General features: G+C 37.1%; 1 protein-coding gene across 11 annotated transcripts in view; it reads left to right on the top strand.

Moving 5' to 3' along the window:
* Positions 1-26,452, top strand: part of PCNX1 (pecanex 1) — a 185,568-nt gene that overhangs the window by 139,656 nt on the left and 19,460 nt on the right. For all 11 annotated transcript variants that reach the window (XM_087448299.1, XM_014784353.2, XM_087448302.1 and 8 more), the window contains 8 exons: positions 1,184-1,313; positions 5,112-5,170; positions 6,888-7,103; positions 11,141-11,394; positions 13,107-13,337; positions 19,104-19,204; positions 19,978-20,128; positions 25,547-25,777. In XM_087448299.1, the coding sequence (XP_087304425.1) occupies positions 1,184-1,313; positions 5,112-5,170; positions 6,888-7,103; positions 11,141-11,394; positions 13,107-13,337; positions 19,104-19,204; positions 19,978-20,128; positions 25,547-25,777 (1,373 nt within the window). The remainder of the gene's footprint in view (positions 1-1,183; positions 1,314-5,111; positions 5,171-6,887; positions 7,104-11,140; positions 11,395-13,106; positions 13,338-19,103; positions 19,205-19,977; positions 20,129-25,546; positions 25,778-26,452) is intronic.

Genomic DNA, 26,452 nt, shown 5'->3' with positions numbered 1-26,452 from the left:
TTATATATGTGAGTATTAAAGTCCAGGAATTTTCTAAATACAAAATCTTTAGAAATACTTTTTTTTTTTGTGAGGAAGATCAGCGCTGAGCTAACATCCACGCTAATCCTCCTCTTTTTGCTGAGGAAGACCGGCTCTGAGCTAACACCTACCGCCAGTCCTCCTCCATTTTCTCCCCAAATCCCCAGTAGATAGTTGTATGTCATCATAGTTGCACATCCTTCTAGTTGCTGTGTGTGCAATGTGGCCTCAGCATGACCGGAGAAGCAGTGCATCGGTGCGTGCCCGGGATCTGAATCCGGGCCGCCAGTAGCGGAGCACTCGCACCTTAACTGCTAAGCCACGGGGCTGGCCCTAGAAATATTTTCAAGTGAATGAAGATACAAAACATTTTTCATAATCATGATTGTAACTAAACTTTATGTCCAAAATTTTCTATTCTCATCATTTCTTAAAAGTACTTTCTAACTAAAAATAAAGGTTAGTGACCATATAGATGTTGAAATACAGACTTTTTGTATCTTTAATTTTAGTTTTATCTTCTGGAAAATTAAACCCAGGCATCTCTACCCAAGAGTGATATATGGACTTTTGCCATATACATGTTAGCAAATATTTCTTTGCCTCCCTTCAAAGCATCATGCCAGGCTGTACTTTCCTGGCTGTGTCTTTTTACTTCTACCCCCTTATACTGTCCAGTGCCACCCTTTTCTGTATTCCCCCATGAAGCTCATTTTTTTTTTTTTGTGAGGAAGATCAGCCCTGAGCTAACATCTTGCTATTCCTCCTCTTTTTGCTGAGGAAGACCGGCTCTGAGCTAACATCTATTGCCAATCCTCCTCCTTGTTTTCCCCAAAGCCCCAGTAGATAGTTGTGTGTCATAGCTGCACATCCTTCTAGTTGCTGTATGTGGGACGCGGCCTCAGCGTGGCTGGAGAAGCGGTGCGTCCGGGTGCACCCGGAATCCAAACCCGGGTCGCCAGTAGCAAAGTGCGAGCACTTAGCCGCTAAGCCACGGGGCCGGCCCCGAAGCTCATTTTTCTAATTGCTGTCGTCGCAGTGTGTTTGTGAGATATATTTGAGTGTGTGAGCGCACGCTCAGATGAATGTGTGTATGTGCAAATGCATGTGTGTGCGCACATGCTCGGATGAATGTTAAGGTCCTTAACTAGTTTTCCCTTAGATTCAGCCATGTTGTTTGTTCAAGCTGCTGTATCGGCCTTCTTTTCTACTCCACTAAACCCCTTTCTGGGAAGTGCAATATTCATCACTTCATATGTTCGACCTGTGAAATTCTGGGAGAGAGACTATAAGTGAGTAAAATAAAACATGTGAAAGCCAGTTGTTATCTTTTTTACTAGGAAAAACTATTGGCAGTGTTGTTATAAGTAATTCATGATTAAGAATTTTTTGTCTTGAAGTATTTTGCTGAAATTTTATGAATACTCTTAAAGTTTCAAAATGATATAAAGTTAGAAGAGTCAAAGAATAATTACTCTTTACTTTCTCTACCTTATTTTCCTATTTGTAAGATTTTTTAAACATAGTTCTAGTTGAATATACTCATTTTTCTTTTTTTAATGGTATTAGAATTGTTTCATGTTAGTACTCTGAAACTTTATGCTGTACAATGTTACATCATAATAGTCATTATTAGTTATCTCATAGTTTTCTTAGAAATAGCTATTTCTAGAGCTAAATTTTTTATAGGTTATTTCTGGGTTTTCATGAGGATAAGTTTTTTTGTGTGTGTGAGGAGATCAGCCCTGTGCTAACATCTGCCAATCGTCCTCTTGTTTTTTTTTTTTTTTTTTGCTGAGGAAGACTGGCCCTGGGCTAACATCTGTGCCCATCTTCCTCCACTTTATATGGGATGCCGCCACAGCATGGCTTGCCAAGCAGTGCGTCGGTGCGTGCCTGGGATCCGAACCGGCGAACCCCGGGCTGCTGCAGCGGAGCGCATGCACTTAACCGCTTGCGCCACCAGGCCGGCCCCTCCGAGGATAAGTTTTTAATGACAATCTTTGTGCACAAAGTATTTTCTCAATTTTCTCTAATTTCTCAATAGGCTTAGTTCCTTAGGCCAGCTGTTTAATCTGATGTGTAGAAACTATCCTTGTATGTTATCTCTTCAAATTTTTTTTTTAAGAAAAATTTTTTAAAGGGGGAATTACTGAGTCATGGAGCTTAAACGTTTTTAAGACTTTTAATATGTATTAGCATATCAATTCAGAAAGAGCTTGTACTGATTTATAATTCTACTGGCCATCTCCATGACTTATTTTCTCTCTACACTTTCACACTTTGGCATGTATAATAGGTGAAAATGGTAATCTCACCTTTTAAACATTGAACTAGCTTGTGAATTTGAAACTTTTGTTGCTCTGGTCTTTCACCTAAAACCACACATAGTGTTTCCCTTTTTGGTGAATTTCAGTGTTATTTATATCCTATTCTTCTGGACCAACTTAAATTTAGTCCCAAATAACGGCTGTGGCAGCAGTTCTTAAACTTTCTGGTCTTAGAACGCCTTTACCATCTTAAAAATTATTCTAGGGCCAGCCCAGTGGTGTAGTGGTTAAGTGCGCAAGCTCTGCTTCAGCGGCCCAGGGTTCGCAGGTTTGGATCCCGGGTGTGCACGCATACACCGCTTGTCAAGCCATGCTGTGGTGGCGTCCCATATAAAGTAGAGGAAGGTGTGCATGGATGTTAGCCCAGGGCCAATCTTCCTCGGCAAAAAGAGGAGGATTGGCGTTGGGTGTTAGCTTAGGGGCTGATCTTCCTCAAAAAAAAAAAAATTATTCTAGTCTCCAAAGAGTTTTTGTTGATATGGGTTTTAACTACCCATATTTATTGTATTAGAAATCAAAACTCAGAAGATGTTTTTTTTCTTTTTTTTTTTTTTTTGAAGATTGGCCCTGAGCTAACATCCGTACCCATCTTACTCTGCTTTATATGGGACGAGCCACAGCATGGCTTGTCAAGCGGTGCATGGGTGTGTGCCCGGGATCCAAACTGGCTAACCCTGGGCCGCCACAGCAGAGCGTGCGCACTTAACTGCTTGCGCCACTAGGCTGGCCCAAAACTCGGAAGATTTTAAATGTTTATTTATGAATTTAAAAATAGCAACAATAAACCTATTACATGTTAACATAAATAACATTTTTGTAAGGAAAATAACTGTGTTTCCCATCCCACCAAATATATCAGTAAAGAAGATTGTCATTGTTTTTATAGTTTTATAAATCTCTTTAATGTCTGGCTTAATAAAAGGCAGCTGGATTCTCATATCTGCTTCTGCATTCAGTCTGTTGTTGTATTATGTTGTTTTTGTTGAAGTATTGAAGAAAATCTGGCCTCACAGACGTATAATTGGAAAAGAAAGAAGTACTTTAATAGCCTTTTTAGACAATTGTGGATATTCCTCTTTGATCCTTCACTAAAAGTTGACAAATGGTTTCCTAAAGATTAGTTGCAATGTGGAATTTAAAACCATATCCATAAATTTTTGGAACTGTGTTATATAAAAACCCACTGATATGTCCTATACTTTGAATGGATCTTTTACCCATACATATACCCATACCCATGAAATCTAATAACATCCTTTATCAATCATTTGGAAAGTATTGGTTCACTGAGTAATGTAGATATTCCAAATTTTGACACATTTCATTATACAAAATTTTTTAAATGTATTCATTCATACCACTACCAATCTCAAAAGAAAACTGTTAAAGTATTGGGACGCTATCAAGCTCATGATGGTAGATATAAGTTTTACATAATTCGAATTTTTGCTTGAAAATTTGAATTTTATTTTTGGCAACAGATATCATTGTCAGTTCTTTCCCTTGAAATGACAAACTCACTTTCTTCTTTTTTGAGAGATGTCTGTCAAATACCCAAGTCTGAATTATCGTAGTTTAATCAGCCGTTCAAGTAAAAATGTTGTTCTGTGGAAAAAAAAAAAAAAGGTAGCTAGTACAGCTTGCAATTCAAACAGTTGCACAAATGTTTTCCCTTGAGACAACCATCCTGCCTCAGAATGCAGCAGAAGTGCTTTTTTTTGTTTGTTTGTTTTTGATGAGGAAGATTAGCGCTGAGCTAACATCTGATGCCAGTCCTCCTCTTTTTGCTGAGGAATATGTTGCCCTGGGCTAACGTCTGTGCCCATCTTCCTCTACTTTATATGGGACGCCGCCACAGCATGGCTTGACAAGCGGTGTGTCGGCGCACGCCGGGGATCCAAACCCGTGAACCCTGGGCCGCTGAAGCGGGGCATGTGCACTTAACCACTATGCCACTGGGCCAGCCCCCAGAAGTGCATTCTTTATGTGTATTCTGCCACACACAGTACTAGAAAGACCTGTTTTGAGGGGCTGCAATTTAATAAAAGTAATGTTTTTTGTTCCTTCATTAAGAGCATTTTTAACTGAAACTTGGATTTTTATTTATTGTTTTTTCTTGTGCATGTGTGGCAGTGAAAAATAGTGTAGTTTGGTGCTATTGCCTTGATTCATATTAAAGCACTAGCAGTCTTACCCACCATAGCTTTTGCACCATCAATGCAATGGTCAATACAATGAAAAAAAGCAAATAACAGCTCAGTATTATTATGAAAAGAGTTTTGATCTGGAAAACTCCTGAAAGGGTCTTGAGTCACCCACTCTGGGTTCTGTGGGTCACTTTTTGGGAACCACTGTTCTAAAAAACCCAGTACCGCTGGACATTAATACATGTACCTTCCCTTTGCAAAGAATATTTCTAAGAACTATATACAGTATGCATTTTTTCAATCTGATCAAAAAAAAATTTTTTTTTTACATTAAACTCATTAATGTCTTTCTACACACTGTTCAGTGAAACACCAGTTAGGAAATAACTGAGGTGTTTATGTATGATGGAGGTGGGAGAGTAAAAAACACTTTCCCCCTAAAATTGTGCTACTGAGGAGTGTAATCAGTATGCTGATCAAAGGTTTTTCTCAGACATATTCATAGTGATAATATTTATTTCATCGATATTGTATAGTTTTCTCCCTTTTAATTATTAGACATTTTTTAAATATAAAAAAGGTTACTAAAAATGTTTTATTTTGCCCTCTTCAGCACAAAACGAGTGGATCATTCAAATACAAGATTGGCTTCCCAGCTTGATAGAAATCCAGGTAATAGCTCTATTTGTGAGTAAAGAAGCAACTCTAAGGAATTTCTTATATATATTTCACTCCTGACTTGTTGGGAATCCTTTCTGGATTCCAAATGCTCCTTTTTTAAAAACTAAATATCGTTTGCTTTATTTTGTTTTTCTTTGGCAATGTATACATTGCCAAAGATAGAGTATCTACAATTTAAATCCCATCTTTTATAAAATGTATTTTAAGAATGCTAATAGGAATAAAAAATGCAGTTCAAAGATTGTTCTTACATAGGTTAAAAAACAGAACACAGTTAAAGTAAAAACTGGTCAGGATGTATTGAAGAGTATACAATCTGACCAATATGTGTGTTATTAATATGATTGCTTCCCCCCCTTCCCCAGATGTTTCAGTAAATATTAATTTCATTTCATTTAGTTTATTGTATATAGAGATGTCATGTGGGGAGGCCAAATAGCCACTAGGATAGGGCTTCAGTGGGTGGCATTTTGGTGGTGGTACCATTATTCTAAATTCTGGTTTTTAGTTTTGTTGTTTGGGAAACATCCTTTTGTCGGCCCACCCATTAGTAATCTGACACAGAGAGGGTGAATCTCACAGTGCCAACTATAAGAGATTAACATATCAACCAGAATTCCAATGTATTACTTTACTAAAAGAAGTATTACTCCCAAATAGACTGGAATATTTGTATCCATTTGACTTGCAGATTCCTTCAAATGCTCTATTTGAGAAACTAAATTATAATAATCAGATTGATTCGTAATTGTAAAATAAGGAGGATTGGTTATTAATGACTGTCATTATCACGTTCTGGTAGATAAAACAACCATCTCAGCTCTAGTGTGTTCTCGTAAGGGGCTTGGAATTCTCACGATGCTGATGATGCCATTCTGCGCATCAACAAGACCATGTTCTGAATTAATATGCCCATTTTATTGAAGTTAGAGTCTGGAGTTCCCCTTTCATTATTTTATTATTTAGTTAGGCTGAATTTGAAATAACTATTAAGCTTTGTATATTTTGCCACTCTCCAATGCTATACTTTGGGCACCCATTTACAGATTAGTGCCTTGGATGGGTTACTACTAAAGATGTTCATTTCACTTATTGGGTGATGTTTTATCATATTTTTTTTCTTAAAGATGACTCTAAACAATTATTTAGGTTCTTTGCTGCTGTTTCTGTATATATAGGTTATTTCTGTTAAGCTGGCTTTAGCCATCTTAATCTATAGGGTTTTTTTGACCTACCAACTTCTCTTTGTTTTGGGCTGTCTTGTTTGTTCAAATCTTGTATTACTTTATCCACTTCCTTTACCAGTATGTCTTTTTGTTCTAGTTCTGAATTTCTTTTATCTTTTTCATTTCTCTTGGGGTTTTTTTAATTAAAAGGTGTAGTTCATTCAACAGTGACAGAAAAGATCATGGACTGTTCAAGAGGTGGAAAAGACCTTAGCTTTCATCTAATCCAATTCCCACGTTATGGATGGGAACCAGGGAGTCAGAGAGGTTATGTGACTTCTAACTCAAATTCTGAACTTTTCCCATTACCTTATATTTCATTTTTATATAGAAATTGTAAGGGTATGAATATTATTTTCCTTGTCAAAAAATTTAGATACAATCCTAACTAGAAATTAGTTTTAATATTTTTAACAATCTTGTTTGTTGATATAAAGGGGACTTAGAGTAAAATTTAACATTTTTTTAATCCCTTCTTGTAGGATCAGATGACAACAACCTGAATTCCATCTTTTATGAACATTTAACCAGATCCCTACAACACAGTCTCTGTGGTGATTTGCTCCTAGGACGATGGGGAAACTACAGCACAGGAGACTGTTTCATTCTTGCCTCTGACTACCTCAATGCGTTAGTGCACCTTATAGAGATAGGCAATGGGCTTGTCACTTTCCAGCTGCGGGGACTTGAATTCAGAGGTAAGACATTCACCTTTTATTTCTATAATGTACTCCTGTGACGTCTAAGTTTTGTGTGTTTACATCTCAAATCAAAAGTTATCATAAAGTTAGGTCCTTAGTCTTTGGAATTGTGGAATGATAAAAGTTGTTAAAGAGTAATTATTAGATTTTTCCCCTAATTTCACATTCAGAGAAGAATCGTTTTTGTGGTATGCTATATATGTGAAGGTAGTGTCACTAGTGTATATTTGACTTGTTTTCTTGGTGATGTTGAATTTCTGTTCTGTGATTGCTCTCTTGCCAGTCTCTTTTGGTAACCGGTTGCATATATGTGTTAGATGGCTGGTAGCATAGAATGCTGTGTTTTTGTGTGAGGCAGAGAGTAGCTAACCGAGTTACTTTCATATAGACGCCATGCCTTTGTCCTCAACAATTTTTTTTATTGAGGTGAAATTTACGTAACATCAAATTAACAATTTTAAAGTGAACAAATCAGTGGTTTTTAGTACATTCACAATGCTGTGCTACTACCACCTCTCTCTACTTCCAAAGCATTTTCATCGTCCCAAAATAAAACCCCTCATCCATTAAGCAGTTACTCCTCTTCCCCCACCAGCCCTCAACAGTTTTGTATACTGACAAATGAAGCTATTTCTACAAGAAAATCGTGCATTCAGAAACATATCAACTTGATGTTACCAACTGCTGTAAGTTGAATATCTTGTAAGCATGAAAAGAGACTTGTTTTATAGGAATTGAAGAAAGTCCTATTCATGCGTCTTTTTGCAATCTAGAGAATATTTGGACTTCAGAGTTTTTAGAGAAAGCATCCAAGCTGTGTTTTGATCTTTTCTAAGAAGGGCCTTGTGTGTTTTTAACCTGAAATAGGAAATCAGAAAGCATTTGACTAGATAGAGGATCAAATCAGACCTGTACCCTCTAGCTTTATTTTCACCTGGTGTTGAATCAGAGGGCTTGCAGCTGTGTCCTGTAATATCTTTGTTAGTGGAGCAGATGCTTCTCTAAATTTACTGCGTTCGCTGAAATAAGATTTTACTTGTGCAACACTCAGATTAAGGCAGTAAATGTTGATGTTTGTTATTCATTGTTATATATATTTCCATCCTCTCTCTTTTTTAAAATGTCCTATTTTTGTCTTATGGTTTGTTTCTGCCTCTCCATCAGGAGTCCAGGACCTTAATTCCATCTCTTCTAGAGTCTTACCCAGTGCTGTTCAAATCTAGTCCAGCTAGACTCATTCAGAAGTCAGTACCCCCTCACCTCTACACCTACCACTGCTGTGACTTTAACTTCTTTTTTAATTGTTGGCACCTGAAGATTCCACCTTTGCTTTTTAATTCTAACTTTTTTTTTTTTTTTTTTTTACAAATGTACGTGGGGAGGCTATTTTATCTAGCATTTCTATGTGTGTGAGTCGGAAGGGGATCTTTCTTGTCATCTGCTGTTCTACCATATTGATCAGAAATTCTCCAAAGCAGAAATTGATCCAAATTCTCTCTCTCCCAGCTTTCACTCTCTGGTGCTGAGTAGATTCAAATAAAATTTTGGATAAATCCTTTGCCATCCAAACTCTCATTATTTGCCAAAAAAAACTCAAATCAAACCTATTTGGGAACACAGTACCCCTTACAGTCTTTCAATTTTCATTCAAATTAATTTTAACATGTCTGGTTTTCATAATAGTTAGTTGTATTTATTTTTACCAGTTATATTCACTATGAGGTGACTGAAAGATCTAGCTAATCCAGAAAACAATTGGTAATAATTCCTCATAGATATTCTAGAATCACTTTCCAAGTCTCAAAATTCTTTTTTCAATTATTACTATTAATTCCTGTGCTTATTGTTGACTTTATTTTCTAAGTAAAATGTATTACTAGGATGTGTTGAGGTAGAAAATATTCTTGGGGTTTTGGGGTAGAGTGAAAACATCCCGCATTAATTCCATTACTCTGTTCACTTTATTCTGCTACTCTGAACAAGGACCTCATTCTGTCCCTTCTGAGTAAATGTCAAAATCTCCAAATTCCCTCTTGCCACATCTCTTCTATATATACTACTAGCAAAGTGATCTGCGTAGAATATAGCTCTCATTGTGTTATTTCCTTTACTACAATAACTACAATTATTTCCTTTCCTTTGACTGACTTCCCAGAAAGATGACAAAAAGAATAAAATGAACTGATAACACATAAAACCTAAGCAAAGACCCAACTTCTTGCCACAATTTTAAAAACCCAGGCTCAGGAAGTTTCTTCTAGAAATTGAATAGTTCTTCTGCCCTTTCTAATCTATTCTAGCACATGGATAAAGAAGGAAAATTTCTCAAGGCTTTTTATAAAACCGGTGTAATACTGATGTCAAAATATGGCTAAACTAGCTAAAAAAGTAACCGTAGTTTGATTCACTTGTGAAAATAGATACAAAAATACTCAAAACCCATAATAAGCAGAAACCAGCAGTACTCTTTTTTAAGTACCCTTCACCAAGTCAATCATTTTTGAAATTAATTTAAGTATTAAAAAGCAAATTAATAGAATTTATCTTCTTTTAATAGGTCCCAGGAGAAAAACAATATAATATGATTCTCTCAAAACATGCCAGAAGACATTTGAGTAAATTTCATTTTAATTATTGGTTTGAAAAATACTCTCCATAATTACATCCTTATTCTGAAAAAAAATGTATATATGTATCTATAGTCAGTATCATATGTAATGGTCAACCACAGCAGGCATTCCTGTTAATGTCAGGTTCAAGGGAGGGTTTTTCTTGTAACCACTGTGTAACATTATTTTGAAAGTGTTCACCAATGTAATTAAACAATGAAATAATATGGATAAAATCAAATAATAGAATTGTTGAGGGTTCTAGAGAACTAAACAATGCAGTGCATTAGCTGGGCCATACCTGCCTCTTCAGCCTTCTCTTTTCTCATTCCACCACCACCACCAGCTGGGGCTGGGTTTCAGGGCATCTTTTTCTCTCAAAGCAGTGTGTTTCAAACATGAATGGTGTATATATTCTCTTCAGAGGAAAAAAATTATTGTGCAGTCTCACTTAAGTTATTTTTGTTATGATATAATTTTAATATGTACCTTTATAAAATGAAGTATAATTACTTTATAGTCCTTACATAATATAAGTTTACAAATTAAATGGAAACAAGACCACAGAGCAAAATAAAAATTAACATTAGTGTGATGGATGATATTTTGTTGGCACTAGATTGTTGTTGGTCTAATTCTGTATTTAATCTGATTTTGTAATTTTACTTCAACAATACTAATGAGGAGAATGCCTGTTGGATAAGTATCTTGTACAAAAGAATGTAACTTCAAAGAATTGTTTGCTAGGGCAGACAGTCAGACCTCATACCTAATTGAAGCTTTATCAGCAGGTAAGCCTCAAATGCCAATTATGTAATCTTATCCAATTATTGATGGAATTGGCAACAGAAAAAATTTTAATTATGTATTTAGTATTATAATGAACTATTACAAATTATACAGCCAAATAAGCAAGATATATATAATATTTCTGCTTGCAGCATGGTCATGATCTGGTAAATAGAGCTCAGATTCTTTTGAGTTCTGCATGTCTGTCTGTATTGTGTGCCCTCAGATGATTCACTTCTCATTCCTCTCTTCTTTTTTGGGATTAACTCAAACCTTCATGAGGTGTACTTTTATTCATTTGGCTTTCATTTGGTATGAATGCAATTGTAAACCCAAATTTGAAAAGTTTGGGAATTGATGTATCAAAATTAAGGAGATTTCTTTACCATACAAATTCTAAGAATCTTGAATGTGCTAATGCACATCGTGATTCTGTAGGAGCTGGATATAGTATGCCTGGTTTCTGGAGCTTGCTGCGGTTTGTTAATGAACGTTCTAAGGCAAATTAATCATATACTTACAGTTGCTATAAAATGTGTCTTTTTTCTAAATTCCTTGTGTTTTTGAAGCATTTGTTTTTCCTCTTCATGTTTTCTCCCCCTTTGTAAGTGGTCTCTCTCTCTCTCTGTTTTTAAGGTACTTACTGTCAACAACGGGAAGTAGAGGCCATTACTGAAGGTGTTGAGGAAGATGAAGGATTTTGCTGTTGTGAACCTGGCCATATTCCTCATGTACTTTCATTTAATGCTGCATTTAGCCAGCGCTGGCTAGCTTGGGAAGTGATAGTCACCAAGTATATTCTGGAGGGTTATAGCATCACTGACAATAGTGCTGCTTCTATGCTTCAAGTCTTTGATCTTCGGAAAGTACTCACCACTTACTATGTCAAGGTAAGGGTATGTGCCTACTTAGATCCTCTGATGATCAGAGGCTCTTCTTAGAAAAGACATATATATAATTTTTTTTTAACTTATGCTTTGCTTCTAAGTCATGATTTAAATTCTCTGGTATCCAGTATAGTCAGTGAAATATACCTACAGAGGTCTTGCTGTTTCTTTCTTTGGTGGAACTTATTCTATTTGTTCATTAATATTAATAGCTACCATTTGTAGCTTATATGTTTTAGGCACTGTGCTGAGGGATATACACACATGCATGCATACATACATATACGTGTGTCTTACCTAATTCTCTAAAGGAATATTGCATCCCTGTTTCACAAATAAGTTGAAGCTCAGAAGTTAACTTGCCCAAAGTTCTCTAACTAGCAAGTGGAGTCAGGGATTTAAAACCCAGGCTTGTCTTATTCCTGAGCTCCTGCTGTTAAACACTGCTTTGCACTGCTTTCAACAAACTGAATAAAAGTATTGCAAGATTTAGGAGCTCCCCAAGACCATCTTCACTTGTGATGCCAGCTGCAATTTCAAGGTCCCCAAGACCACCCTCAGGTTCAGTAATTTGCTAGAAGGACTCATAGAACTCAGCAAGGCCATTATATTCTTGGTTAGGATTTATTACAGTGTAAGGATACAGGTTAAAATCAGCCCAAGGGAAGAGGCACATAGGGCAGGGTCCAGAAACACCAAGGTATGAGCTTCCAGTTGTCCTCTCCTAGTGGAGTTGTGCAAACAACGCTTATTTCTCGCGGCAACTGTGTGTGACACTACTTACAGAATGTTGCCAACCAAGGAAGCCCGCCTGAGCCTCGGCATGCAGAGTTTTTGTTGGAGCACAGTCGCTTGGGATGTGGTTGACCACCCCACATGGCCAGCCTTAGTCTGCAGCTCCTCTAGAGGTCATGACTCTAAGCCTCCAAGTGAACCAAGACTCTCTTATCAGGCAGGACATTCCAAGGGATTATAGGTTACCTTCCAGGACCCAAGACTCTCGTTGGGCAAGGTTAGTTCTTTACTGCATAGGTATTCTATTTTTGCTAACGATTTTACAGAAATACAGCATCCTTATGATTTAGGGGCTTGTAGGCAAAACCAGTATTTTCAAGAGGAAAGTGTGTGCTAAATTTTAATGACCCATATCTGAATTTTACATATCTTGTGTTATTACCTCTATGTACCACCTTATTTGTGCTGATTGGGGTGAACCTTGAGTCTTTTTACCAACCTCAGGAAGCTAGAGGTTGATTTTACATTTTTTACGCACGTGTGTGGCATTTTCTGTCTCTTAATATGTATATTTCTATTGCTTTTTTATTAGTTACATTTCTGTAACTTGACCTAGGACCACAAGATAGTTAAATAGCTTTCTATGAGAAATTTCTCAAAATAAATGCACCACAATAGAGGTTTTTAACATCTCTTAAAAGATCCTATATTCTGAAGCTCTAAAGTCAATAGATTAGAATTGTTTTGAAGTTGCCTTGCTGAATTTATGGTTGTGATTTTAAAAGTATTAAATTAAATGTTTTTTCATCCAGGAAGGCCTGAGGTATATTATTATAGCATTCTTAAAATGTATTCTTATGGTATTGAGCTACAATAATATATTTTTGAGTCGTACTATCAATGTAAACAGTTGAAATTTATTTACTGAGGAGTTGTTAATTCAAAATGATTTAGCCTGAATTTTATCTTTCCCTTGTTAGGGTATCATTTATTATGTTACAACCTCTTCTAAGCTAGAGGAGTGGCTAGCTAACGAGACAATGCAGGAAGGACTACGTCTGTGTGCAGATCGAAATTATGTTGATGTGGACCCGACATTTAATCCAAACATTGATGAAGACTATGACCATCGACTAGCAGGCATATCCAGGGAGAGTTTCTGTGTGATTTACCTCAACTGGATAGAGTATTGCTCTTCCCGAAGAGCAAAGGTAGAGTTTGTTTATTTCATTTATAACTCTTTGAATTGTTTTTCCAAAGGTGGAAAGAATATCTTTGTTCATATTATGAGGTCAATTTTTCCACATTTGCCTCTTTCTGACCATCTGGGTAAGAGAACCTGTCTTGTTTGTTATGGTTGGGCCAAATCAACCAACTTTGCCAAAACAGGTTAAAGAAAGTGGCCTCCCTCATTCTTTTCATTTGCAGTGTCATAATATCACTGTCTAGATAGCATCCCCTGCACCCTGTGCATGCATACATGTACACAAATTTAGGTTACAGATTACATGTAGCACCTTCTTAAAGACTAAATCCCTCCACACACACACACACACACCAGACTTAAGGATAATTTAGTATCTTCATCCCAAATGCATTCTAGACCAGTGCTGTCTAATAGAATTTTCTGCAATGATGGAAATATTCTGTGCTGTTCCAGTATGGTAGTTACTAATCCACCACATGTAGCTATTATTAAACACTTGAAATATGGCCAATATGACTAAGGAACTGAATTTTAAATTTAATTGTAATTGATTTAAATTTAATAGCCCATGTAGCCTAGTAGCTACCATATTGAACAGACAATTGACTTTGAAGTGTTAACATGGTAAAAATGACCTAGGAAATGTGTAAAAATGCAGATTCCTGGACCTCACCTAAGAGATTCTAATTCTGTAGGCCTAGACTGGGGACCCAAAATCTGTGTCAGTCTGGATGATTGTGATTCAGGTGGTTTCTAATCCACACTTCAGATAAATTGTCTTATCATAAAGGTAAGGTGAGTTGTAGACTTCACCAACTACTACTATTCTTCTAGCTCTCATGGCTCTCGTGGCAATTTTGCCCCCCTGGTTAGACTCCATGTAACATAACCACAATACCAAGGCCTGTGCTTCTAACAGCTAATTCCTACCACCACTATTGTTTTCCAAGCAAAAGTCTTATGTAGTTGAACCACCGGCATCCTGTACAGGATTACTCTGTAGCGTGGAGGATAGTGAGCCACCTTGACAACTGGTGCCTTGCTCATAGTCTGGAATGTGCACACCTGTCCTTAGCTGTAGCACCTGGTTTAGTCCTTCCTTTACAGCTGCTTAGAGTCAGGCACACCATCATAGCAGCCTCTTTTCTCTTCACTTCATCGATAAGAAAGAGAGCATCCTTGTACTTCCTCTCTGAACAGTGTCCTTTGAACTTCTGTACTGGATGCACAACAGATACTAAGCAGAGTAGCATATTTTTAAAGAAGAATAAAGAATAGAATAAAATAACCTCCTAAGAGGCTCAGAAAAAGGACCAGCAGACAATATCTGGAAATGGAGGACCTCAAAGCTAAACGTCTCTTCCTCCAAACACATAACAAGCAGTTTATTTTTTTATAAATGAAATATATTAGAATGCTTTGCATACTGTTCTCAAATCCTTGGACATATTTTTTGGGGGTGGGAGTGGTTGTATTACTCTCATAGCCTTTCTCTAGCTTAGATTATATTAGTTACTTTTGTTTGGTTTAACCATGGTCGCCTGGACTAGGAATTCACCGTCTACCTACTCAGGAACAAGGCTCCATCCTTCCTAAATTTAAGGACCCTTCTAGAGATTATTGCTGAGATCATAGACATAGCCCAAGGAAGTCCTCCTCCCAATTGCTAATGAATCATATGTTCAAAAGGTTTACCTCCAAATTTGGGTATTCCCAGTCTCTTCAGATAGCTTCTTATCACTAGGTCAGTGTGGCTTACACTCTGCTCTGCTGTCCCTTCTAGAAGAAAATTATCAGCTGTACCATATACTCCCCTTCATGTTCCAGGTTTTCTTTGAAGTTGAACAAGGTTATCTCCACCTCCTTAAAACCATGTGTTCTATTTTCTGAATCACTGTTCCCAGAATAGCCTCTTCCAAGGGAGGTTAATTAGGCCAGAAAGATTTGCTGCCTCCAAGTTCTGGTACCCTCACCTCAGTGTTAAAAAAGTTGCCTTGAGACTCTCCTTCCGTAGTTTCCTTCCAAGATTGTACTCTAACTTACATATTACACAGAAGTAAAAAATCATTCTTTACTCCTCCTCTTATATGTATGCTAGTAGGAAATAATCTCCCCTATACTAGCTGTACCTGTATTCTAAACAGCTAGATAAAATATTTTTATAAGTGTGGCCCTGGACTAACCGCATTAAAATTACCTGAATGCCAAATTGGAAGAGTTTTTCTCAGCTTGGTTTTGCTTCCTGCTTCTTAAATGACAATACATTTCTTTCGCCATTGTTGTTAGTATTAGCAAGAATTCTTTGTATTTCTAATGCAGCTGAGGATGTAAGACACATGCCTTCTCCAGCAGTAACAAAACAGAGCTACCAGGGTAGAACCAATTACTTTTTCTTTCAGTACATTAATGATATTGCTACAGTGCCTTCTGGCTTGCATTGTTTCTGATGAGAAGTGTCTGGACATTCTTATCTTTGCTCCTATGTACAAATAATATGTACAGCATGATGGGTTTTTTTGCACTGGCTGCTTTTAAGATTTTCTCTTCATCAATAATTTTAAGCAATTTAATTATGATGTACCTTGGTGTAGTTTTCTTCATGTTTCTTTTTTTGGAGTTCATTGAGCTTCTTGAATCCCTAGATATATAGTTTATCTGATTCAGAAATTTTTCAGCCATTATTTTTTTTAAGGTTTTTTTGGTTCTCCTCTATTCCCTCTTTTGGGGACTCCAGGTACATTTATATTAGGCTGCCAACATATGTAGGTATTGTCCTACAGCTTGGGGATGTTCTGTTCCTTCTTGTTTTAGTCGTTTTTGTCTCTGTGTTTAATTTTGCATAGTTTTTATTGCTATATTTTTTAGATCATTTACTTTTTTTCTGCCTTTGTTTAATATGCCAATAATCCGGCTGGCCCGGTGGTGCAAGCGGTTAAGTGCGCGCGCTCCGCTGCAGCGGCCCGGGGTTCGCCGGTTCGGATCCTGGGCGCGCACCGACGCCCCGCTTGCCAAGCCAGCCTGTGGCGCCGTCCCGTGTAAAGTGGAGGAAGATGGGCACGGATGTTAGCCCAGGGCCAGTCTTCCTCAGCAGAAAAGAGGAGGATTGGCAGATGTTAGCTCAGGGCTGATCTTCCTCACACATACAAAAAAATGCCATTAATCCCATCTTTTTTATCTCAGACAGTGCATTTTTCATATCTCGTGAGGTTTAATTTGTGTCTTTTATGTAAATCTTCCATGTCTCTACTTAGGATGCTCAGCCTTTCCTCTGTCTTTTTGAATTTATGGAATACAGTTATAGTAACTCTTCTAATGTCCTTGTTGACTAATTCTAACATCTGTGTCAATTCTGGGTCAGTTTTGGTTGAGTGAGTGATTAACTGATTATTCTTCCAATTATGGGTCATATTTTCCTGCTGCTTTGCATGCCTGACAATTTTTGATTGGATGCTAGACTTGATGAATTTTACCTTGATGAGTGTTGAGTATTTTTGTATTCTTGTAAATATTCTTGAACTTTGATCTGTGACACAATTAAATTCTTGGAGGACAGTTCTATCTTTTCGGGGCTTGCTTTTGAGCTTTCTTAGGAGGGACCAGAGCAGCCTTTAGTCTGGGGCTAATTTTTCCCCATTACTGAGACAATACTCTTGTGAGTACCCTAGCTAATCATGAGATTTTCCGTTGTTCCTTTCTGCCCCTTTCTGATGGTTCTTTTCTTGGCCCTGGGTCCTTGGTGCATGTGGTGATCAGGAATCTGCTGAAGACTCAAGAGGGCCCGTCTGCAGATTCCCAGAGCTTGCTTTCTCTGTGTAGCTCTCTCCTTGGCACTTTCCCTACCAGCTCTAGCCACCTTGACCTCCCCAGACTCCCAGCTGTCTCCTCAACTTGGAGACCTCTGGGCTGCACCTGTGTTCCCCTTCCTTGTGCTGCGTGTGAAACTCGCGTAGGGCTACTTCGTTTGTTTCTCATCTCTCAGAAATTAATGTCCAATGTCTCAAAATCATTGCTTCATATGTTCTGTTCAGGTCTTGGTTTGTTTTTGATTGTTTCAGGTGCAAGGGTAAATCTGGTCTTTATTACTCTCTCGGCCAGATGCAGAAGCTTGAACTCAATAAAAACAATTTTTTTTTCTTATCACAAAAGCAGTACATTTTTAGCATAGAAAGTTGACTAGGTAATGGAGAGAGGGAGACTGAAAAGAAAGAAAGAAAATCATAATTTTACCACCCATTATAACCACCTTTAGTGGTTTGTTTATATAACTTCAAGTCTCTACACACCCCATCTCTTTTATTTTTCTTTTCTATTTCTTAAAACAAGTGTTCTCAAATTCTTTATCTACTGTTTTGTAACTTGGATCCAAAATTCCTTCAAAGAACCTGCTTGATGAAACTAGGATATGTGCTGTAAGAGGTAATATATCTTTGAAACAACTCCATTTGGCAAGCAACTAGAATATCTCTTACACAGGTACTATTAATTAACTAAATTACCCAATTAATGATAATTAAATTAACCAATCAACATTAAGTTAGTATCTTAGACAACTTCTCTTTTTTATTTATAAATTAATGGTTTATAAAGCCAAAAATATATACCTTGGTAACATTGGAATCATTAAGCTCCTTATTAGCCTATATCCATGATTCTTCAACTTTAGCATACATTAGAATCACTGGAGTGTGATTGCTGGACCCTGCCTCCAGAATTTGATTTCTTAGGGCTGAAGTGGCCCAAGAATTTGCATTTCTTATAAGTTCCCAGGTGATGCTGATGTTGTGTCCTAGGACTACACTTTGAGAACCATTGCCCTAGATTGTTCTCAGTAATTGAGCTGCTACCAAGATTTTCCTTAGTATTGTATAAAGTATACCATTTTGTTATACATATATAAGTATTGTATTATATATTATTATATATATAATAGTAATTAAGGTATGCAATTGTTAAAAAAATTAAAAGGTTGAGGGGAAGCAATATTCTACAGATATCAATTTGATTTTCTTTACTATGATTATGGTCACTAATAGGCTAATGAAGCTATCACTAATAGCCTGCCTGCCCGGTTAAGTCCAGAAGTAACTAATTAACAGATAGAATATTGTGTTTTTAGGAGAAGACAATATCAGTAATGATGTATGTTAGTAAGTGCTTTGAGATGTTTAGCTAAGATCCTGACATTCTGTAACACAGCCAGTTCTTTTTGAGTGTGTTCCGGTATTGTGAAGTATTGGATTTTACTTAGAGATTCCAAAGAACCTCCTCATATACATTTATACTTTGCTTGTTAAGTTTCTTTTCATTAGAACTTTTATTTGAAGAGATAGGAATTATGTACTAGTTGAGTTCCTTATCTTCTGATTTATTAAATGATATCTTCTGATTCGTTAAATACTTATATACCTTTCTGATAACTAACATTCTTTGTTTTTTTGTTGTTTGTTTTTCTTTTTTCTTTTTTTATTGAGGTATAATTGGCATATAACATTACTAGTTTCAGGTGTACAACATAATGATTCGATATTTGTGTATGTTGTGAAATGATCACCAAAATAAGGCTAGGTATCAGCTATCAGCATACATAGTTAAAAAAATTGTTTTTCCTTGAGATGAGAACTTTTAAGATCTACTCTTTAGCAACTTTCAAATATGCGATACAATATTACTAACTATAGTCACCATGCTGTACATTACATCCCCATGACTGACTTAGTTTATAACTGGAAATTTGTACCTTTTGACCCCCTATTCTTTGTTTTTTTTAAAGCCAGTGGATGTAGACAAAGATTCATCCCTGGTGACTCTTTGTTATGGACTCTGTGTTCTGGGACGGAGAGCTTTGGGGACAGCATCCCACCATATGTCCAGGTAACGAAGGCGTTTCTGTTTTCAGGAAGACTGTGGGAAGCTGTGTAACCTAAATCTGAAAAATTTGAAATAATTTTCCATGGAAGCATTCTATGCTAATTTATTGTGAAAAGTCTCTTCAGATATTGTATTGTGTAGATCTTTTTGCTGAACACAGTTGAGTTCTGCTAAGTGGTTAACAGAACTGGCTTTTAAAATTCACATGTGTACGGGCAACTGTTGATAATGAGAGTTTAATGGATTTAAGACATTTTAAAAACTAATCACCCCATAACATTTGATTGGTCTCCTCCCGTATACATCTGTTTTTCTAACAATTCACCTCTTTTTGTTTTTCCATACTTCCTCTCAATTTTTGTCCAGAGCATTTATACTTTTAATATAGTTGTACGTTAGATTTTGGGACTCTAAATATAAACTGGATTTCTTGACATACGCATCCAAATGAATTAGAATTAAGAAATACCACATATTTTAAGTTTCTTCTGTGATTACGATGTTTTCCATCAGGCCTCCTTAATTTATTTTAACTTATAGATTATTTGCCTGTTGTTTATTTTCATGGCCTCCTATTAAAGTGGTTCATAAACAGGGGTCCCAGGTCAAACAGGCTCTGTCCCTTGTGATTCTGATTCAGGGGTGCTGACATTAGTTCTTGGAATCCATATTTTCAGAATACTCTCAGATGATTCTGATGCACAACCACATGTAAGAATCAGTGTAATGGAAGACCTTTGTCGAAATATGTAAACTTTTATCTCCAATCTTAACAGTAATTTGGAGTCATTCCTCTATGGATTGCATGCCCTATTTAAGGGAGACTTCCGTATTTCTTCAATTCGAGATGAATGGATCTTTGCTGACATGGAATTGCTAAGAAAAGTGGTCGTCCCTGGAATCCGCATGTCCATCAAACTTCATCAGGTAAGAAGAGGAAATTTCTAATGCATTACTGGTGTTTAATGGTACTTCTTCACTTGACTTCCAAATTATGTTTCTTAGGAACCTTTTGAGAAATATTATGATTGGAAACAAAGAAAAACATGATTCATGGCAAGATTAAATCTTAGAAGCCTGAACCTGTTTTTCTAACAGCAAATTTGAATATTAATATTAGAGAGTGACTGATCTGGGCATGAACTTGAGGAATAATGTAAGCAGTGACAAGCCAGAAATAAAGTCTTTGGCGTCTGTAGTACTTGCTGTGACTTCACGTGATTGTAACTCCTGCCTCTTCCGTGGGTGAGTGTTAGCTGACTCCCAGTGCACTGTAGCAGCATCTCAGGCATCTTGTAAGTGAACTATGAGTTTCATTTAGCATGTTATGCAGAATAATAGATGGTTAGGACAGATTTAGCATTAGTTAAATAGTCCTGGTAGGGTAATAAAATTAAAATGAGGCCCAAAAATGCATATCCAAAGCCCTGGATCCTGTCAAGAGTGTATGTTGAAGTTAAGTACTGGCACTGGCTGCTCTGATCATTCCGCTTGACAGTGGTTATCAGATCTGATGATAGAGACCACATGATAAGACTCATTAAAATGCATCTGCTGTGCTCAAATCTGATTGAATCCTTTTTCCCCCAAATAAAGGATGAATTATTCTTCAAGTGATTTTACTATGATTAAAGTAATGCAATGAAGTTAATGTCTCATATTATTTAAGAGTATTACTAGTAAGGGATGTATTATTTGAAAATCGGTGAAAAATGTAATACTGTTTGGAGGACAGTGGGGAAAATATACATTTGGGATCAAGTGGAACTGTCTATCTTCAGACTGGCTTCATAGTTTTGAGACAAAATTCAGTGAATTGAAAAAAGATAATGACTTCAGATTATAATGTTTTTAAAACCTCAGAACTTCTCAAAAGGTACCAATTATGTATCTGCTATATAGGAAGTAGCCAGCCCTGGTGGTCTCATGCTTAAGAGTTGGCACTGTCACCACCCCAGCCCAGGTTCGTTTCCTGGTCAGGGAACCACCACACCCCCACACCCCCACACTCCACCCTCCACCCCCGTCTGTCGGTTGTCACACTGTGGTGGCTGCAGGTTGCTATGATGCTGAAAGCTGTGCCACCATGTTTCAAATAGCAGCAGGGTCACCCATGGTGGACAGGTTTCAGTGGAGCGCTTCCACACTAAGAGACTAGGAAGAAGGATCTGACCACCCACTTCTGAAAACATTGGCCATAAACCCCTATGAATAGCAGCGGAGCCGTGTCTGATACAGTGCCAGAAGGTGAGAGCATGGTGCAAAAAGACCAGGCGGGGGGCCGGCCCGGTGGCATAGTGGTTAAGTTCACGCACTCTGCTTCAGTCACCCGGGGTTCGCAGGTTTGGATCCTGGGTGTGGACCAACACACTGCTTATCAAGCCATGCTGTGGCAGGCGTCCCACATATCAAGTAGAGGAAGATGGGCACAGATGTTAGTTCATGGCTAGTCTTCCTCAGCAAAAAGAGGAGGATTGGCAACAGATGTTAGCTCAGGGCTAATCTTACACACACACACACACACACACACACACACCACACACACACACACACACACACACACACACACACACACACACACACACCACACACACACACACACACACACACACACACACAATTTAGAACAGGCCAAACTAATCTCTAGCAACAGAAAGCAGATCAGTGGTTGCTTGGGATGTAGAGACTGAATGCCAAACGGCAGGAAGGGACTTTTTGGGGTGATGGAAATGTTCTCTGTAGATTGTAGCAGTGGTTACACAGGTGCATATTCGTCAGAGTGCGTCTAACTGTATTGTCAGAATAGGTGCCATTTATTGTACGTAAATTATACCTCAAATTTGATTTAAAAAAAAAGATTATGTTCCCAGAGCTAAAAATATAAAATTTCTAACTTTGCCTTTCAAACAGTCTTTGATAGTGTGCTTTTAGCACTTCATAGGTGTTTTTAACTTTTACTTTTTCCCTTATAGTTCTTTTTTATTTTTTTAAAAATTCTCCAGTCTAATGTATTACGTTTTTACTTGAGAAATTAAAACTGTTATAGTCTGTGTAATATAATTGGATAGTGCCCTATAATGTATTAGTGCTCTCATACACATTATATCACCACAACCCGAAAAATTATTTTAATCCTTATTTTGTAGATGAAGGTTAACCAGAACTCAGAGAAATTAAGCAAATTGCCCTTTTCGTGTGTTCTGTCTTACCCTCTATTTAATATTTTGTAAAATAACTTGCCTCCTTATTCGTTCTTCCTTTCTTATTAGTCTCTTTAAGGATTACATAGTTGTTAGAACTAAAATAAACTAGTCAAAGTCCAATTTTGTTTGTAAGTGATATGTGATGAAAATCTTTCAATCTGTGATATCCTTGAGGACAGGGATAATTTCTTATTAATCTTTATGTCCTCATTGCTTAGCACAGTGCCTGGCGGCCAATGAATGTTTGTTAAATGAATGAGTTTCATTGTTTTCAAAAAGTAGTATTTTCCCGTGCATCTGCTCATAAGTTCTCAAGTGTATTTCTAAAATGCTTCTGAAACTTTTTCTAGAAGAACTGGGAACATTATCTCTTTTTATTTATTTCAAAAATAATGAAAAATGTTAAAAAAGTAAACATCACCCAAGAGTAAGCATCTTCCCATCACCCAGCCCATTGTACAACACCCCAAAGAAACAATCAGTGCCAATGATTTGATGCATCTCTTTTCTGATTTCACCAAGTTTATGTAGACATTTGCATCTATATTTATAAATATTTTCCTTTTTAAAAATGTAATTGTGCTATATAAATTGATCTGTAACATGGTTTTTTTTCCATTTGGTATAACATGGACACCTTTCCGAGTCAGCACGTATAGAGGCCCCTTCCATTTTTTAGTGCTCTGTAGTATTCCAGAGTATAATTTTTACTCAGTTTATTCAACCATTTTCCTATTTATGGACATTCTGCTTGTTTACAATATTTTGCCACTTAAGCAATGTTGAATGATGTTTATAGAACTTTACATACTCATTCGTCCATTTTAAGCCCAGTGAAAAGACATATTTGGATAAGATTAAACATTCTCCACTTTTGACATGCCTGATTGTTTCCAACTTTGTGTCCATTTTATTAAGAATTTGATCATTGCCTATGTCTGCACTTCTTTTTTCTGTTCAAGTAGTTGTACCAACACAACTCTACAACAATGTCATTCCTTCCCTAATGGAACTATGCTAAAAGAGAGCAAATCTTATGACATCCAGCTGTCTGCTGGCATAGTAAAGTGAACTCAGTATTTAAAAGAAACATTAGGAGGGTTGGTGTACAGACATCAAGCACCGCCTATCAGTATTTTAAGTTGTAAAGGCTCTCTTATCTTGGGCCACGTTCTCTAGAAGCCGAGTCACAGTCCAGGATTCTTGTGCGAGAGGTTAATTGAGAGGGTGCCCTCAGGAAAATTTTTAAGGAAATGGTGGAAGCGGGAAAGAAGAAGGGAAGGAGCTAAGCGAAAATGTGTTTCAGCTGTATTCTAGCTTCCGCTGAAGTCTAGAGGGCATTCTGGAATGTGAACATCACCAAGAGTTATGTTGTGTACCTCGCACCCCCACAACCATGGGGAGAACAAACCTCCCCTGGCATTTCCTACCCAAGCAGCTCCGTCAGCTGAAGGTGGTTTGTAGAAGAGAGAACAGCTGTGAGCCGTTAAGAGCCAACACTCAAAACCATGGAGAGAGGAGTGCACCAGCCTAGTAGAAGAAATCTGGACAAGGCACCAGTGACGTGCTTCACAATCTAGCTGAAACCTAGTTTTCTAATTTTCTCACCGTTTTGCAGCTAGACCCTAGGTTCCATGACAGCAGTGCTTGTATCTGTCTTGCTTACTACTATTTTCCCCAGTAGCTAGCACGGTTCTTGGCAGCACAATAGGTCCCCAGTTCCCACAGAGACTTTATGCTGTAATTAACTTGATCTCTTCACTGACCTCTGCGTTTCTCTGCAGGTTGTCTTGCCTGGAGCCCTTTCCCACGGTGCCCATCTCCATCCACTGAAATTGTATTCATTCTTTAAGATCCAGCTCAAAACTACCTGTGTTGTGTAGCTTTCCCTAATCACATCAACTAGACCTGACAGGTTTTTCAGTTAACTTTTATAATCATATAATTTTTTAAATCAGAATGAAAAAATACTCCTAAACCTAGGAGGGAGCTAAGCCTCTTTGAGCTTCAGTTTTGATATTTCTAAAATGCTGGTATTATCTGCTCAAGCTACTTGAAGGCTGTCGTAAGAGTTAGATGAAATAGCGTGTTGGAGAACTTTTTACATTATGAAGCATTATGTACAGTGAATACTTTTATTATTCTCATGTAGGCCAACCCCCAGACTTGGAGTTGCTTTCCTGGGGATACTGCCTTCTTGCTCTCACTCGTCTCCCCTTCAGATAGCTCACACTGTGGTCAATTGGCTTGAGTACAAATGAGTTACTTTACCTGGATGTAAAAATTTATCAACCTCTATACCATAAATATGAAGGTAGCCAATACAATATTTGTGTCTCCTTAATAACATGCCATTTTAGAAGTTCAGGTTTGTGTTATTGTTATTTGGGTATATATCCTGTATCCCCTGTTTATTTGTAGGTTTCTGAATGGGAGATACATTTCATACACTCTTCTGTTTCATTCGTGCTACCTGCCACAGAATCTTGCACATGGTAGATATTAGGTAACTGTTTATCAAATGAATAAGTAGTTATCAAGACCAAGATGTTTTTCAGGGAAGACTTCACTAGCTTCTCCAGGACTAGGACCCTTAATCTGTCCTCAGAGCTTGTAGCTTTGAGCCATATCTTAAGTAGATGAGAGGCAGGATAAATGTTATATTAGAATCATTCTAGAGATGTGGGTTTATGTGAAAAGTGCCTAGCTTAAAGGAAACACAATTTAGAGATATTTATGTAGTTTTTGCCTTCCTTAACTGATAACAGTGAGGTAATCTTTTAACAGAAAAAGATGAATAGGAATGAAGATGTGAAAAACCAACTTAAATGAGGAAAACAAAATATATAAAAATTGGAAATAATATTTGTTTAGCTAAAACTAAAAATATTTGTTTAGAGGATAGGGTTGGATCAAGGAATCTACAAAAGTACTATAGCAGTAGTGAGCTAATTCCTAACCTAGATAAGTTTAAGAATCTATAATTTATCTCTAATAATGTTAACATGCTGGCACATGTATAAACTGGTTTTCAAGAATTTTTATTTAGTAACTGATTTAGTAATTATAGAAGTTTTTTGTCATCCTGGAAGTCATTCTCTTCTTTTCCTAAAAAAGGTGTATTTTTTGTTTCTGTGTCTAGGATCATTTCACTTCTCCAGATGAGTACGATGACCCTACCGTGCTCTACGAGGCCATTGTATCTCACGAAAAAAACCTTGTAATAGCCCATGAAGGGGACCCTGCGTGGCGGAGTGCTGTCCTCGCCAACTCTCCTTCCTTGCTTGCCTTGCGGCATGTCATGGATGATGGCACCAATGAATATAAAATCATCATGCTGAACAGACGCTACCTTAGCTTCAGGGTCATTAAAGTACGTTTTGGAGGCATTTTTTTTGTGTCTGAAAAAAATGGAACTTAGATAACTTATCCAAACTTTTAAAAAGTAATTAAAACTCTTTTATAGAAAAAAATAATGACCATACTACATTGGCATTTATTGTTTATGAGCACTTAATTTGATTTATTTTGTCAGTAATTTATTCTGTTCTCTGAAATTTTCTCATGTACCATTAAGCCCTAAAATTTTTGCTTTATTTCTATTTTGGCACTCTTTTATCCATTATATGGTGGTCTTTTATCTATTACAATCTGGACAGCATCTCTTCAAAGGTCAGCACTATCATGCTAATATGCTGTGACTCCTAGGTTGCAAAATAACAACATAGCTTGTACTTCATAGTGATCAGTAGCTAACTGTAAATCGCTCACTCTAACTTTTCCTTGTTTTTCTAAACATCTCACGGCTTTAAGAGCCTTAATTTCTGAAATTTATTTTGATAGTTTGTAATGGTTTATTTCTTTCTCTACTTCGTTTAGTCAACCCCCAAAGTTACAAACATCATTTCAACTCTAAATATTTGTTACTTCTGATTTCTATCAAAAATATGTGTTATCTCAATTTCAAAATTCAGTACTTCACTAATTTGGAGAACTAAATGGACTACATTTTCTTGATATTTTTATATGACAGAGCAGAGGGAAGAGC

This window comes from Ceratotherium simum, chromosome 24, assembly GCF_057802395.1.
Source record: "Ceratotherium simum simum isolate JZ-2026a chromosome 24, ASM5780239v1, whole genome shotgun sequence".
In the NCBI taxonomy this organism is placed as follows: domain Eukaryota; kingdom Metazoa; phylum Chordata; class Mammalia; order Perissodactyla; family Rhinocerotidae; genus Ceratotherium; species Ceratotherium simum.
This window is presented reverse-complemented; position numbering and strand designations above follow the sequence as displayed.